The sequence below is a fragment of the Drosophila novamexicana genome, unplaced genomic scaffold (genome assembly GCF_003285875.2).
Source record: "Drosophila novamexicana strain 15010-1031.04,08,12 unplaced genomic scaffold, DnovRS2.1 tig00000462-arrow-pilon, whole genome shotgun sequence".
Taxonomy (NCBI): domain Eukaryota; kingdom Metazoa; phylum Arthropoda; class Insecta; order Diptera; family Drosophilidae; genus Drosophila; species Drosophila novamexicana.
Genome location: NW_020824806.1, coordinates 2,286,823 through 2,301,139, shown reverse-complemented (window position 1 = coordinate 2,301,139; position 14,317 = coordinate 2,286,823). Strand labels below are relative to the sequence as shown.

At 44.1% G+C, this 14,317-nt stretch overlaps 3 protein-coding genes across 3 annotated transcripts; 2 read left to right on the top strand and 1 right to left on the bottom strand.

The window, feature by feature from the left end:
* The first annotated feature begins 268 nt into the window (after positions 1-268).
* LOC115760993 (titin) lies at positions 269-2,807 on the top strand. The gene is made up of 2 exons (XM_030702600.1): positions 269-500; positions 615-2,807. The coding sequence occupies exons 1-2, from the start codon at positions 352-354 to the stop codon at positions 2,725-2,727; spliced, it is 2,262 nt and encodes a 753-aa protein (XP_030558460.1). The 5' UTR covers positions 269-351; the 3' UTR covers positions 2,728-2,807.
* Positions 2,808-7,356: 4,549 nt separating this feature from the next.
* LOC115760745 (cytosol aminopeptidase) lies at positions 7,357-9,374 on the bottom strand. The gene has a single exon (XM_030702222.1). It carries the CDS (start codon positions 9,242-9,244, stop codon positions 7,667-7,669), a length of 1,578 nt encoding a protein of 525 aa, XP_030558082.1. The 5' UTR covers positions 9,245-9,374; the 3' UTR covers positions 7,357-7,666.
* A 3,688-nt stretch (positions 9,375-13,062) lies between these two features.
* LOC115760700 lies at positions 13,063-13,765 on the top strand. The gene is made up of 2 exons (XM_030702165.1): positions 13,063-13,587; positions 13,652-13,765. Exons 1-2 carry the CDS (start codon positions 13,063-13,065, stop codon positions 13,763-13,765), a joined length of 639 nt encoding a protein of 212 aa, XP_030558025.1.
* The last annotated feature ends 552 nt before the right edge of the window (positions 13,766-14,317 follow it).

Below are 14,317 nucleotides of genomic sequence, written 5' to 3'. Positions count from 1 at the left end.
AGTTTGTCAACTGCTTAGTTGAACGTTGCCGTTGCGCACCTGACTTTTATTTAATTGGAAATGCATGAATATGCAATTTTTAGCAGCAGCTTTAGCTCGTAAATGCCAGCTTTTATTGCCCGGCCCATTGAGTCGGAAGTACTCAAAATTGTACGTTTAATAGTCCTGCTGAATGTATGTTACGATAGGTCAGCTTACCCTTGATTCAGCTGACTTATAGTTGTAGACATACTCATACTCACACACTCACAAGCAATACGTATTCACATTCAAAAATACACGCGCATTATTTATAATTTAAATAAATAATTATATATTTATATTTTTTACGACACCGTTTCAAACACAAGAATGTGGGAACAGTTCATAAAGTGCTTCAATAAAGGCGGCAAGGCCAAAGGCTGCAATGCAGTCGAGCTAGTCGATCTATATAAGCGGGTGCCGCCCAATCAGCGCAAACAGTTCAAGGCGTTTGCCAAGAAGAATGAAGAATACAAAGAGTAAGTGTTATTATTAGATGTTCACAATATTGGGAACATTAGGTATCTGTTGTGTCTGTCTGGACTTCCAAGCTTGCTATAAGATTCTTAGCTAAACTTCATCACCTTCCAAAGGCGCCTTCGAAAATATCCACCTGATTTGCCGGCAATCGATTGGGCGTACTATAAGCAGAATGTGCGGCAAGATATGGTCAGTTGGGTGTTGGATTTCGAGAAGAAATACGACAAGCTGGATAGCATTTTTACTAACCGCCATTCCCTGTTTGATCATTCCAAGTACTTTGGAGAGGTGACTGAGCAAGCTGAGGAGGTCAGGAAGGAAGTCAAAAAGTTCAAGGCGGAATCGAACAAGCGCATCGAGGTGCTGGAGGAAAAGATGGAGCACTTGAAATGCATGAAGCCCTACACGGAAATGACCATGGAGGAGTTTTGTCTAGCACATCCACAAGAGGCACCCGACTTTATAAACAGACCCACCTTTTGGCCACATACACCCGAAGAACAGAAGCCCGGGCCATCGGAAGAGGTGGCGCATGAAGATGCACCAAAGGAGCCTGATGGATCAGGCAAGCCTACGTCAAAAGATGATAAATCAGATCCTAAAAAAACACCGCCGCCAAAAACACCGCCAGCCGGATCTGCACCCGCAGCTGGTGATAAGCCCCAAGCTCCAGCTGAAGCAAAAAAGGACGCCGCAAAGGATACAAAGGATAAAACGAAGGATACAACGGATAAATCGAAGGATCCATGCAAACCAGAAAAAAAAGAAAAACTTGCCGATGGAAACGTCAAAGTTCAGCAAAACACTGAAAGCCAGGCGGTGGAGGCTGCCGCACAATTTGCAACAAAGACTATCGATTTTGCCAAAGAATTGGCCGCAAAGGCTGTTACCATGTGTAAGAGTCTCTGGCAGAAAATCGAAGAGAAAAGAAAGGAGCCTGCAAAGGAATCTGATCAAAAGAACGCCGCTAAATTGGCATCCAGTACGGCGGGAAAACCGACACCTGTCGATGATGACGATATTCAACTGAGGGAGACCGCATCCAACATATGCAACAAGACAATAATCCGAGGAGAGGATACAGCAAGAGCTGATGTAAAGCCGCAACATGTCGATTTGGATATCGAGGCGGATCCGGAACGAGATGAGGATAAGCCTTCTAAGCGAGGTGATAAAGGGGGAAAAGTTTGTAAGTCAGAACATGAGGATGCGGAGGAGGAAGAGTGCCAACTAGCTAAGAAAAGCTGTCCGGAGGAAGAGAAAAAGTCGTTATGCATTGAAGACATTAAGAAAGATTTGGGTGAATGTGAGCAGCAAGAGGAAGATCCTTGCGTTCATTGGCGCAAGATCACAGAGAAGAAATCAACAGAAAAACCCGAATCCTGTGAGCCAACCGACTTCAACAAACTGGACATCACATACAGCAGCACGGATACGAAAAGTTTGTTACCCGTTAACCAGCTGCCTTTTGATGCACAGACAATCGGAAATATATTGCCGAATCGCAAGGTAGCAGAGGCCGATCAGTTGCCCAAAAAGGGAACTGAAAAGCCGCCAACCATTTCAGAACATCTAAAAGACTCTGTAGATCCCAGGCAAGCGCTGCAACTGGTAACAGCTGACCCGATTAATCCAGTTAACCTTAATGTTCAAGCTCCCCAAATCGTAAATGAGCCGAAAGCAGAAAAAACGGAGGAGAATATTCCTCAAGGGACCAGTTCAGCAGTGCAGATGAAATCGGAGGAAGATATGGACAATATGCAGGCCAATCAAGACACGAATGAGCCCGTCCAGGGTGTGACGTCCACAACGATTTGCCTGTCGGATGTTCAACCTGTTATAACCAGTTTCAAGAACGATCTACCAGAATCGGGCCAAGATAAACCAAATAAAATGAATCCAGAAGATGTGGCCAAGCTCGTTTTCGACATGGCAACCAGTGCTGCCTCGTTGCTGTCCGAGGCCAAAAAGATCATCGAAATGGCAAGGCAGGAGAAGGGTGACGGAATAGTCGCCGCCTACGAAAATGCCGAGCAGAAGGTGACTCTGGCCTTGGCCCAGGCATACAAGGCCTTGTCAGCGGCAAAGGATGCCGGACTCGTTGATCCTACAGCCATTGCCCTGATTGAGAAGCACGCCCTGCTGGCCAAGCTATTGGCTCATCGTGCCATCACCATGAAGAAGGAGATTGTGAAGCTCCTTGCCGATCTCAAGGGGAACAATTGAGTTTTTGTCAGCAGCCGGGCGTTGTTATTTAAATGTAGTTCAACTTTATGTTCGAACCGTTTTCATTAAATTTGCTGTTGAGTTGAAATGCGAATTGTGGGTGTCTGTTGTGCTGTGTGTGTGTGTGTGTGTGTGTGTGTGTGTGTGTGTGTGTGTGTGTGTGTGTGTGTGTGTGTTGTGCTACATATGCAAATTTGAGAGCAAGCTCAAGCCCTGTGCAATAAATTCTGGTGCAAAATGCTAAGCGAAATATCGGAACTTTTGCTCGAGTGGCCGAAACTTTGCGGTGAATTAGCCAAAAATTTCACTTTGCCCAGCGAATTGCGGCAACAATGTGTGTGTGTGTGTGTAAGGGGGTGTGTGTGTGGCCCGGTAGATTGCATAATTATGCAAATGTGTTGTTTTTCGGCATTCAAAGTGGCGCATTTGAAAGTGTTGCCTACTTGTTGGCGTTGGCGCTAGCGCACAATTTTCACAATCAAACGCATTTGCATAATTATACAAAGCACACGACCAACACCTCTGTGTGCGTGTGTCAGTGTGTGTTTGTGTGTGTTTGGGTGTTTGCTTTTAATTCAACTTTGATAGTTTGTTATAAGCTTTAAGCTGGCAACCCATTCAGGCCACTGGAACGATGGCTCGCTTCAACAATGTTGCGCCAAAATCCGGCTTTGTTTTATTTCTATTTGTATATTTATTTGTGAAAACTTTTCAGCTTTTAAGATGCGTAATAAAATTCAATTTGGCAATTTCTTGAATGATAAAAGCGCACCGGCAACATTTCCATTTGGCCCCTAATCGATTTCATAGGTGACAAAAGCATTTTGTAAGCCATCCAGGTGAAGAGAGAGTAGTCCGCACGCACAGTTAATTTGACTTTTGGGACAATTCTCGTTTCGCTACATTTGCATATCTTTGCAAGGCGCAAGAAAGGCTGTTTTGCGATTAGGCTGAAAGGGATTATTCATGAGGCAGCCGAGTGCCCAAATTGTTTAAAGCATATCGTTAACGTAATGCCAGCCAATATTCAATGGGCCCCAGCCATTTGGCAGGCATACTCAGCAGACATCGACTCCGACTTCGTCTTCGACTTTGACTCCAACTCGAACTCGAACTGGAGCTCCCATCTTCAAGTTCAAATTCAATTCTGACTGGCAGTCAGTCCTGTGGCGCAAGCCAAAAATATTTGCCCAGAGTTGGCTTCTGGTTTTATGGCTTTATGTGCACTTTGGTTGACAATTGCCCGCTGTTTCTTGTTGGAAATATAAAATATGGCCATTATGTTTATTGTTTTCTATATATCGCAGACAGGCGGCATGTTGCAAGCTGCATGCTGCAAGCTGCAAGTCGCCAGTCGCCTGTCTTTCGCAATTTCCAATTGAAATAGATTTCTTTTTGGCAAATGCTGGCAAATTGTTGTGGCATTTCCTTGCTTGGCAGCTGTCCGGGCATAATTAAAAGCGCTGACATTTCAGAAATTCTATTGTAACTAAGCATATAATCTACATACCATCTAGCATGTACTAGCTGCTCTTATTAGCTCTTACCTGAGGCAACTACACGTGTAGTACAGTGGCTCATTTGTGGCAAGTTGTTGGCATTGCTCGCATAATTTGGCTAGCTAGTTGCGTGCCAGGTTTGTTGTTTAGTGCTCTCCGTTCTCTATGTGGGTTTGCCTGATTAACGTTTTTATGGCTGCGCAAATATTTGAGCCAGTTTTTAATAGCCCACTTCTGCGCCCAAGTTATGTGCAGAAAAGCCTAATTAGCAGCATTTAACTAAGCCTCACGGCCTCAACGTGTGTGCTTTGTGCTTTGTGTGTGCTTTTAATGCGACGTGATCGTGGTTATTAAAACAACAAAGCTATATAGCCTATAAGGCCAACCTGAGGCTTTACCCTTGTTAGACCTTCTACCCATTACAAATGCTTAAAGTGGGTATCATAGTACTTTGCCAATGCATGCCACAGGCAATGGAAGAGTGCTTGAACAAATATATATATATATATATATATATATTTGTACCATATATTTGTATCATAAATATAAACATGATTATCTCCTCTCTCTCTATTATCTGCCCTTCTTTATAGTTCGTATCAATCTCCGAAACTAGACTTTAAAATTTAACCAAAACTTAAATAAAGCCAGTTGCTCAATAAACAGACGAATCGAATTTTAAAAAATTCGGACACCAGCTCCAAAGCATAAATATCTTGTGCCCCAATCATTGGATTTATCTAGCCATATATGTTAGATGCCAAGTTTGGGTTGAGAATAAATGTAGCCCGTAAACTCTGTGTGAAAATATTTTTGGCTTACAATATTTTCAGTAGAAAGGGCAGTTATAAAGTTATAATAAAAATGTTGAATATAAATGAAAAACCAAGAAAATCAGATTCACAATGAGAACCTTAAGGCACGCAGTTGGTTTAAACTATAAGCTGAACCACCTGCTCATATATATAATAATTTTTTTTTATACCCTTTTTAATAAATCTTAAAAGCGATCGCACAATAAACACAAAAGAGTTGGGTTCATTAAGCTTGGAGCAGGGAGAAGAGCTGAATGCATTGTATGTGGGGATATATTGAAGCCAAGTGTACAGGTATCTGCTAGTTGGGCACGCTCTCTTGTAGTAATAGTTTCTGTTGTATTTGCTGGCTGCCAGGAAAATGTAAATTTCAGCTGAGTAGCTCGACAGGCGCCACTGGCGGCCCATTGCTTACACGTTGTCCGCGCAGCATGGTGCCAGTTTCAGTAGCAGTGACAGCGCCAGTAGCAGTAGCACTGGCAGTGGCAGTGGCAGTAGCAGTAACACTGGCTGTGGATGTGGCAGTGGCAGCTTGATTAGTCCAGGCAGCTGCGTTGGCGTGTGTCCCTGCTCGGGCGCCGCTCGCATGCGACAGAAGCAGAGACAGAGGCAAAGGCAAAGTCAGCCGCAACACACTTAACGACGTAGTTAGCGTTAGTTAACGTATGTACGTGATATCGTTAAACTGGTATAACGTTACCAGACCCCCGTAGCATAATAAGTGTCTTATTAGTTATGCCGCAGCAGCAGCAGCAGCGGCAGCAGCAGCAGTCAAAGCCAGTTAGTACGATTATTTCTGGTGCAACTGAAGCAAGCCAACCGTTGGCATCACGTCCCGGAATCGGAGCTATATAGAATCAATGATATCCTCTGACAGTTTCCATGTGACCATTGCAAATTTGCATAGAACATTGTATTTACACAGCCCAACGACGCCTTGAATGACAAGTGGGGGCAGGTGGATGAGCGGGGAATGGCAGATCGTAGGCGACTGAAACACACTAGAAGTTATTGAGCTGATATCAAGCGTTGGAGTGTTAGTATTGAGTGGAGCACTTCAATTAGCCGCCCAATTCCAATCAGCAGCTGCCGATTGATGAGCGTCAATGACTTTTAATTAATTCAGGGCAAATATTGTGCAACAACAATTGAAAGTTTTTAACTGCAAAACCAAGCCAGTAGTCCAAAACAAACAAACAACAAGAACTGAAATCTATTTGCACAGTTAAGGGCCAGAATGCTGCCCATAAAATAATATATATATATATATATATATATATATATATATATATATATATATAAAACGAACCCCCAAAGACGAAGATGAAATTAACGCAGGGCCAGAGAAATGAAAATTAAATTCCAAACAGCCCTCCGGCCTTCCCACGCGCGTGTAGTGAGTGGTTGGCTGGAGGTCCTGGGTCCAGTCTCAGGTAATCGCAAACGTGTAGTATTTACTTTTAACGTTGCTTGTTTATTTTTTAATTTCCTTCCAATTAAGCAACAAACAAGCCGCGCGTGCCCCACACCCCACCTATAGTCCGCCCTTGCCGCCAAAGCGCAGACGTTGGCAATAAAAAACGCGCAGGTTTCGCAACAAAATGAAACGAAATGAAATCTATTCACAGTTACGTAAACGCAAACGCAAACGTAATGAAAACACGTTGGCACAATTCATTTAAAATCTACATCGGACACCAGGACAAGAAACAGAAACCAGCCAGAACAATTTGGCATTCCAAGGACACCGAGACGCTAGAGGAGACCCCGGCCACAGGACACAGCTGTATGCTTTTAGGCGCATTTGTGGTTAATTTTCATGCGCACGACTTGCGGCTATGCCCGGAGAAAGAGTCCGATCCCTTCTTGTCCCTGTGGGCTCATTACTTATGCACAGCTCGTACGCATAAATAAAACATGTCAAACGAGTGCAAGTCAAAGTGACTTGCGGCTGTCGTCTCAACTAGGGCGATATACCCAGATCCCCCTCACACGGACTAGGGTAAACACATTATTTTTGTAGGCAGCACGCATAGAACTACGATGGGTTCGACAATTAGCCAGTCGGTGGTTGGAATATCTAGTTAGGATTGAAGATGGGTCCTACACATTCACCGAGAGCTATGATCCCTTTTCACTAGGGATTCATATATTCATAATAAGCACAAATCGTAAAGGCAGAACGCACGACATAACCACAATGTAACATTCTTTGTAAAATGAATTGCCGTTTGGAAGAGGATCTGTCCTTATAAAATAGCTATTCGTTTGGTTAATTGGTGGGGATGCTAGTTGTCTTTAAATATTTCGTTGTATTAAAAAATATACAAAAAACCTTTATGTATGTATATATATTTTTTTGTTTACATTTCTATAATTTGTAGACAATATTGTAGACATCGGTTAAAACTTCTCACTGAAGACATTTGGTGTCAGTACGTTACGATTAATGTGGACACTCACAACACGGTACATAAATAGGAGCGCAATGGGACATCGTCTGGCACAAATACGTTTAAATTATCAGCCCACAACTCTTCTTCATGCTGTCAGGGTCATACTGGAAACAATTTGGAACACATATCAGCGAAAGGTTCATATCTGTCGTGATATTTTCGTCCAAAATTATTTGCAAGCCAGCTGGTGCATGAACTGGATGATCGTACGAGTGGGGCGTCCTGTCATGCGATCCCGCAGCAGATAGGGCGGCACGCCATGTTTGGCCAGCATGCCTGTGCCTCGGGTGTCTAGATGCACCCAGTCCAGGCAGGGTACCAGCTGGCACAGCAATGCCGCCGTTAGGCACGAGGAGGCGGGTCCTCGGCCCTCGTTGCACATGTCGTAAGTCATATTGGGTTCAATTAGGTGCTTGAAGTATTTCCAAAGCGGCATGCGCCAAACACGGTCACCAGTAATTGAGCCCGCCTTCTTGAACTGCTTCCATAGTGTGCTGTTGTTTGTCCACAAACCTGTCGATGAGGCACCCAGCCCATACCTAACACCCCTGGCGTATGTGCCGAGGTCTACGAGTAACTTGGGCTTCATTGTATTTTGCGCATAGAGCATCGGATCGGCAAGCATCACGGCGCCGGCACTAGAGGTGTTCTTAATGCACAAAGTCTTTCCGTTCATCAGGGTAATCACATCACCAGGCTTAGCCGCCATGCCCGAGGGCATGTTCTCGCAAAGCGGCAACAAGGCCGAAACATTGAGGGGCAGGGATAATGCTGCGGCAGCTCGAATTGCAGCCACTACAGAGGCTGCTCCGCTGACGGCGCCACGATGTTCGTGCAGGCCTTGCTTGCTTTTCAGGCAGAGACCTCCGCTGTTGAAGGTTATTCCCTTGCCAAGCAAGAGCAAGGGCCGATCCTCGGGTGAGCTGCCGCAGTAATGGATCTCCAGCACAATGGGTGGCTCACAGGAGCCCTTGGCCACCATCAGAAACGAATTGAGACCCTGCGCTTCGATCCAGTCCATAGAGCGGACTTCGACGGTAACCCCGCATGGGCACAGCGAATCGATGGTAGCCTGTGCGAAAATGGAAGGCGTCATCTGGTTGGCCGGCGTGTCGGAGAGACGCCTCGCCAGATTTTGAGACTCGGCCTTGAAGAGGCCGCGTGTCCAGGCATCTACATCCGCCGAGCCGTACAACTCAAGCTTGGGTATATGCATGCGGTTATTCTTTCGTTTATTCACATTGTAGCGCCAGACGGCCATGGCAGCACCCTCAGCCGCTTGCTCCGGGTACTCCATGCCGTCGACGAACACGGTTTGTGCGCCCTGATATTGCAGAAATCTTGCGCCAACTGCGGCGGCAACTCTTGCGTTTTCCATGCCCACATCGAGCACCTCCTCGGCGTCATAGCCGATACCTTCCTGTCCCAGGCCAATAACTGCCACAGATGAGAATTCTTTGTCCACATTATTAAACATTCGGCCCTTGCCTAACTCTCCTATCATGTGTGTCTCTCTGACTAACTCGCTGATCTTGCCGCCAACGCGGTCATCGAACTTTTCGCCGTTCGGCGTCAATTGAGGGTCCTTTTCGCCTTCCTTGAGATACAGTCCAATGACAATGCCATTCAACTCGCACTTGGTGCGCACTTGCATGCAATGCGCTCTGGGTACAAAGGAAATGACGCGGTTGTAACGAAGCAGTCCCAAAAATGATTTACTATAACATGTCGCTTGAGATCTAGCCATAATTATTGATTTAGAACGCGCTCTGAACTTAGAAAAAAATAGTATAAGAAATAATCACTTGCACTTCAATTTACAAATATATCGAAAGGGGAAAAAAACTTTCTTGTATAAATAATATTCTGTTTTATATAAAAAAAAAATCCAGTGCGCTACGTTTAACTTAAACCGAGAAACTGACTACATGAGTTTAACAATTTGGCCAAATGGGCTATTTGAAGTTTCAATTTAGTGAACTTTGATGAAAACATAATTTCAATAGATTCTCATGCTAGGTGCCAAAGCAAACCACAACACTTGAATATATTATGTTTTATGTTCCGATGTCGTTTTGTTTGTCGTCCGACGGAGCAATATGCGCGATTTTGCAACACTCTGTTCATGGAGCGAAAAGGGTTAATTGGTTTTATTTTGCAAATATTCTGAGCTGAATTATTTTTATATTTTTTTTATTTTTTGTAGTTTATCTTTTAATATTTAATTTTTTCATATTTTATATATTTTATTTAAATTTTTTTTTTTATGTTTTATATTCGGATTTTAGATGCATAAAATGTAGAATTTTATGATTGTATTCCAAAAAATTGCATATATATTTTTTTTAACATTTATTTAGCTTTAATGTTGGAATACTGATTTTGTTTTAATAGCAAACCCGATAATCGGTCCTTCTCAGTCGAAGTGTATGTAAATTATTGACACGCCGATTGACAAGCTGGAAACTTGCTGAAAATTCCAGCGACAATTATGACACTTACGGATGGCAGTGAAGTTAACACCAGTTGCAATTTTTATGTGAATGATTAAATTTGCAATTATATAAATCAGAAACAACAACAACTGACATAATGAGAAATTTGCTGGCGCGAAAATGTCGGGACTGCAAAAAAATGCAGCGTAGCCGCAGACGAAACACGTAAAAGCAATAAAGCAATAAATTGCCCAATTTGAAGGACTATTGTAGCCAATAATTTGCACAGCCACTTGGCCGGTTGGTTGGCCGATTGGTTGGCCGGCTGGTTGGTTGCCTGGTTGGCCACACACACACTCACACACACACGCACACGCACGTACACATACGCATACAGTATATACGAGTGTGCATGCTGCGCTTGTGCCCATATAATTTCAACAAAAATATGCACATTTGTCAATGTCGCGTGATTGATGTGGTCGAACGCATTTCCGCCAAGCAGCCGCCGCGACGGTGGAGCCAAATAAACAAAAAAAAAAACAAACACACGTACAGTAAACAACATGTAATGCAACACACACTCTCACACACAGAGCTGCAAATGAAAACACAGAGAAACAATTTTTTATATGTATATATATATATATATAAATATCCAGAAAAAAAAGTATATGTTGGCGTGTGTGGTCCCAAAGGATGCCGGCGGCTGTGTTGGCGACATTACGCGATTTTACGCATGATTTAAAATTAATGACAGCGGCGGCGGCGACGTTGGTAACGGCGACGGCAAGAGAGTTGTAGCATACTGCTTACACACACACATATAGCCACACTTATACGAATATAATCAACACACCTTAGCCCCCGCACTTACGTGGAGTCAGTTGCCATGCAGGATGTTTAATTTCCTAAATGCATAAATCTCACTAATACGCACAACAAAATCTAAGCGCGGCTTATGCGATTGCCGCTTTTTTGTGTCCAACAACAACAAGAGAAACAGCAACAACTGCCATAGCTACGAGCACAACATCCGAAAATCATAAACAAACTTCAAAGGACATTTACAGTGGACAGTCGACAACTGCCCAATGCTGGCGAGAGAGCACAAAAAAAATGCCAACCAATGTTGAGCTTATTACGCACAGATACGCGACTCACGCACACACACACACACACACACACCTGGGCAACCGCAACAATTCAGCTTCATTTGTGCTGCGGCAAACATACACATACAAACACATGCACACTCCCACACTCATGTTGCATATATATCCACATTCGTTACGTATACGCAACGTTGTTCGTACTTGTGCGGCGATAACGGCCTACTTGCCCACGAAAAGCTTTCATTTCTATTTCCGTTTTCACTGAACGCCACCGCACAATGCCCACTTTAAACTTACGACTGTTTCGGTTGGGTAGGGGCTGTAAGGGGGAGGGGCTGGCTCAGCTCACCTTTTTGCCGAGCTGCGAAACCGTGCTGCTTGTTCGTTGCGTTCGCTCGTTCGTTCATTTGTTTGTTTGTTTGTTTGTTAGTCAGTTTGTTTGCCGGTTTATGCTTTAACCTACGGAAAATTGCCAATTGTTGTTGGCATGCAAATTTATGGCTTATTTGTTTTGCCTTTTGTGTATGTGCCTGGAGTGTGTGCGTGTGTAGAAGCCGCTTACTACACGTCAACCCTTTTCAGAAGACTAATTCGTTTAAGCAGGAGCGTTTCAGCAAAGAAGCAATTCCTGCAAATTCTTGCACACTTGAGAAAAAAACCGAATTGTACCAAAATTAAAGTGGAGTTCGGTTTCAAAAAATCTATTTTTTGCATTACCAGTTGGTTGTATTCTTTTTGTTATTAATATTTGCCACAGGTAGTTGTTTAATTTAAAAACTAAGTTCCAACTTTCCATTTCATTTGGGCCTCTTTTGGGGCGCCCTTTAAGTCCGCCTCTGTTAATTTTTATATCAAGTTCTCTCATTGTTTTGCCGCTTTTTGACCCAAATGCCGGAAGTCAGACGATGGAAAAAGCAAAAGGCTTTGACCTATCAGTAGATTTCATTAACAGAAATTTAGATAAGCATTAGTGTTGATGCCAACCGAAGGCGTGGACGTGGATTTGGGCGTGGATATAGATGTGACTGTGGATAACTTGATGTGGTTTCGTGTCTGTGCAACAGTTTTTGGCGACTTTAATGTGCGGCCAAATAACAAAGTAAATGTTGGCAGCGAGTAGAGAGTGAGTACAGCATCTGGAAAGTGGAAAATCTCTGGCGACTCGTAAATTTGCTAGTTGCATAAATCACGCAATTGAATTCTAATTTTTGGCTCACATTGCAGTCGTTCGGAGGAGAGCTTATTGTGCGTCTGCCTGGGCTAAAATCAATCATGATTTTTAATGCACAAATGGGAGCAATTACAGTCAGACGAGCAGACAAAAGAATTTACACTTGATTTATTGTTGTTTAGCCTGCAAGCTGATTGTTAATGTTTATTACAAGTGAATGTGTGTGTGGCTGTGTGTGTGTGCCTGAGCCACAAACCTTGCAAAGAGGCATGGTCGAAATGCAGTTGAAGTCTTTTGTTCTATGCTGGCAGCTGCAAGTTCAATAAGCCACATCTCGTATGTGGCTGTTGTGCTTGTAAATAGTTCTTTCTACCCTTACAGAGGGTATCATAAATACGTCAATAAATGCGTCATTTACACAGCCTGAACTATTTTTTACTACGCAAATATCGAGAGGTAAAAGGAAAATAAAAAGGTAAGTATTAAATAATTGAAATCCCAGAATCCTTATATGTGCATATATATTTATGAAAGACTCCGTTCTGTCTTATATGCTTTGCAAGGGTATTAAATGTTGGGTCTGCCAAAATGTAAACTTCTTTCTCGTTTTTGAAATACTCAGCTTGCTGTCCAGTAAACAATGCGTCGGGTGAAAGTAAAAACAGCAGCTAATTGACTGTTTACGATTCAATAAATCGTTTAAATAGGTACACATCTTGCCAAGCAATCAATTAGCACCTCCCCCGCCGCAGACAAAGCCAAATATTGTCTCATAGTTGGCTGCGCCGCATCTATAAAACTGCTGCCCAAATTCGGCGAAGACAGACGACGTCTAATGCTCGCCATGGCTAAGTTCAGTTCAGTGCTTATTGGGCTGCTGCTCAGCATTTTGAGCTGCTTGGCAGCCGCTGATCTTCGCGCTGATCTGCGTGATTTTATGGCGCTGGTGCCGCGTCGTCGCATCGGTCATATAGCGGCGCGATACTATATCTTCGATCCGAAGTTTCGGCAAGCCGTAGAGTTTCTGCGCAGCGATGAGTTCGCCAAGACCTGGCGGCAAATGCGCATGGCGCCGGACTTTGCCGATCTGATCGACTACGTCACGGAGTCCGGCTCCGGCTACGATGTGAGCAGCGTGGTGGACAAGCTGCCCAATCGCCTGCGTATCTTTCAGCTGTCGCGTGTAGTGCCCGTGGATATGATGCTGCGCCGCGACTTGACCACATTCCTGCACGAGGCACTCCAAAGTCTGCCGCGTGCTCAGTTCTACGGCTTGATGGTGCGCAAGGTGCGCGAGGGCGGAGACTTTGCCAAACTATACAAGGCACTGCGAGACAGTGAGTTCAGGGAGCTGGTGAACACGGCTCGGGTGAGTGTGGCGGAAAAATACTTGTGAGCATTGAAATTAAATTTTTACAAGAATCGCCTTGCAGCACGCAAAGGACTTGCAGACGCCGCTGAGCAAGCTGAGCAAAAAGCACATCAATGTGGATGAAATCATACAAATCGCGTTTGAGTTGATAAGTTGGGGCCCGCAGGTACGCTGAACGGTTGCCCCGGGCAGCAGAGTTATAATTAAGTATTTATGAATTAAATTGAAGCACATGACTCATTAAATAAGCGGCAAGCACAAAGAACCCACAGCCACACACAAATGCACAAACACACTTAAAGTTAAGATGCTTACTCGAAAAACATGCAAAGTACGGCTTAAGTGCTTTTCAAACCTAAAATGCGAGCGTGCCGGGGTCAGTTCCGGTACGAGTATTCAAAAAAAAAAAGGGTTCATACACAGCCCAGCCGCATTTCGTCTTTAATTTCGGTGCGACGTGCCAGAAATGACAAGAGCTTTGAACTTTTGTGAGTTGTTGCATCGATTTCTCACCAATTTTCTGGCGAGGGAGCGAGCGAGGACAATCCAGACCCCAAAAGGACCGAGAGAACAAAGCCTCATTTGCAATATGGAGACAGGCTGCACAATATGCATTCATTAGAGCGGTTTATGCGTCAAGGCACAGGAGAGGCACAGCAAAGCTGGTACTTGCCGCTTGCCACCTGCCACCTGCCACCTGCCACCGGCAACCTACCAGTTGACGCAA

Excerpts from the sequence above, each read along its gene's own strand:
- LOC115760745 (XM_030702222.1), bottom strand. The coding sequence starts at position 9,244 with ATGGCTAGATCTCAAGCGACATGTTATAGTAAATCATTTTTGGGACTG.
- LOC115760700 (XM_030702165.1), top strand. The coding sequence starts at position 13,063 with ATGGCTAAGTTCAGTTCAGTGCTTATTGGGCTGCTGCTCAGCATTTTG. Across the intron at positions 13,588-13,651 it reads AGCTGGTGAACACGGCTCGG|CACGCAAAGGACTTGCAGAC; the intron begins GTGAGTGTGGCG and ends ATCGCCTTGCAG.
- LOC115760993 (XM_030702600.1), top strand. The coding sequence starts at position 352 with ATGTGGGAACAGTTCATAAAGTGCTTCAATAAAGGCGGCAAGGCCAAA. Across the intron at positions 501-614 it reads AAGAATGAAGAATACAAAGA|GCGCCTTCGAAAATATCCAC; the intron begins GTAAGTGTTATT and ends CACCTTCCAAAG.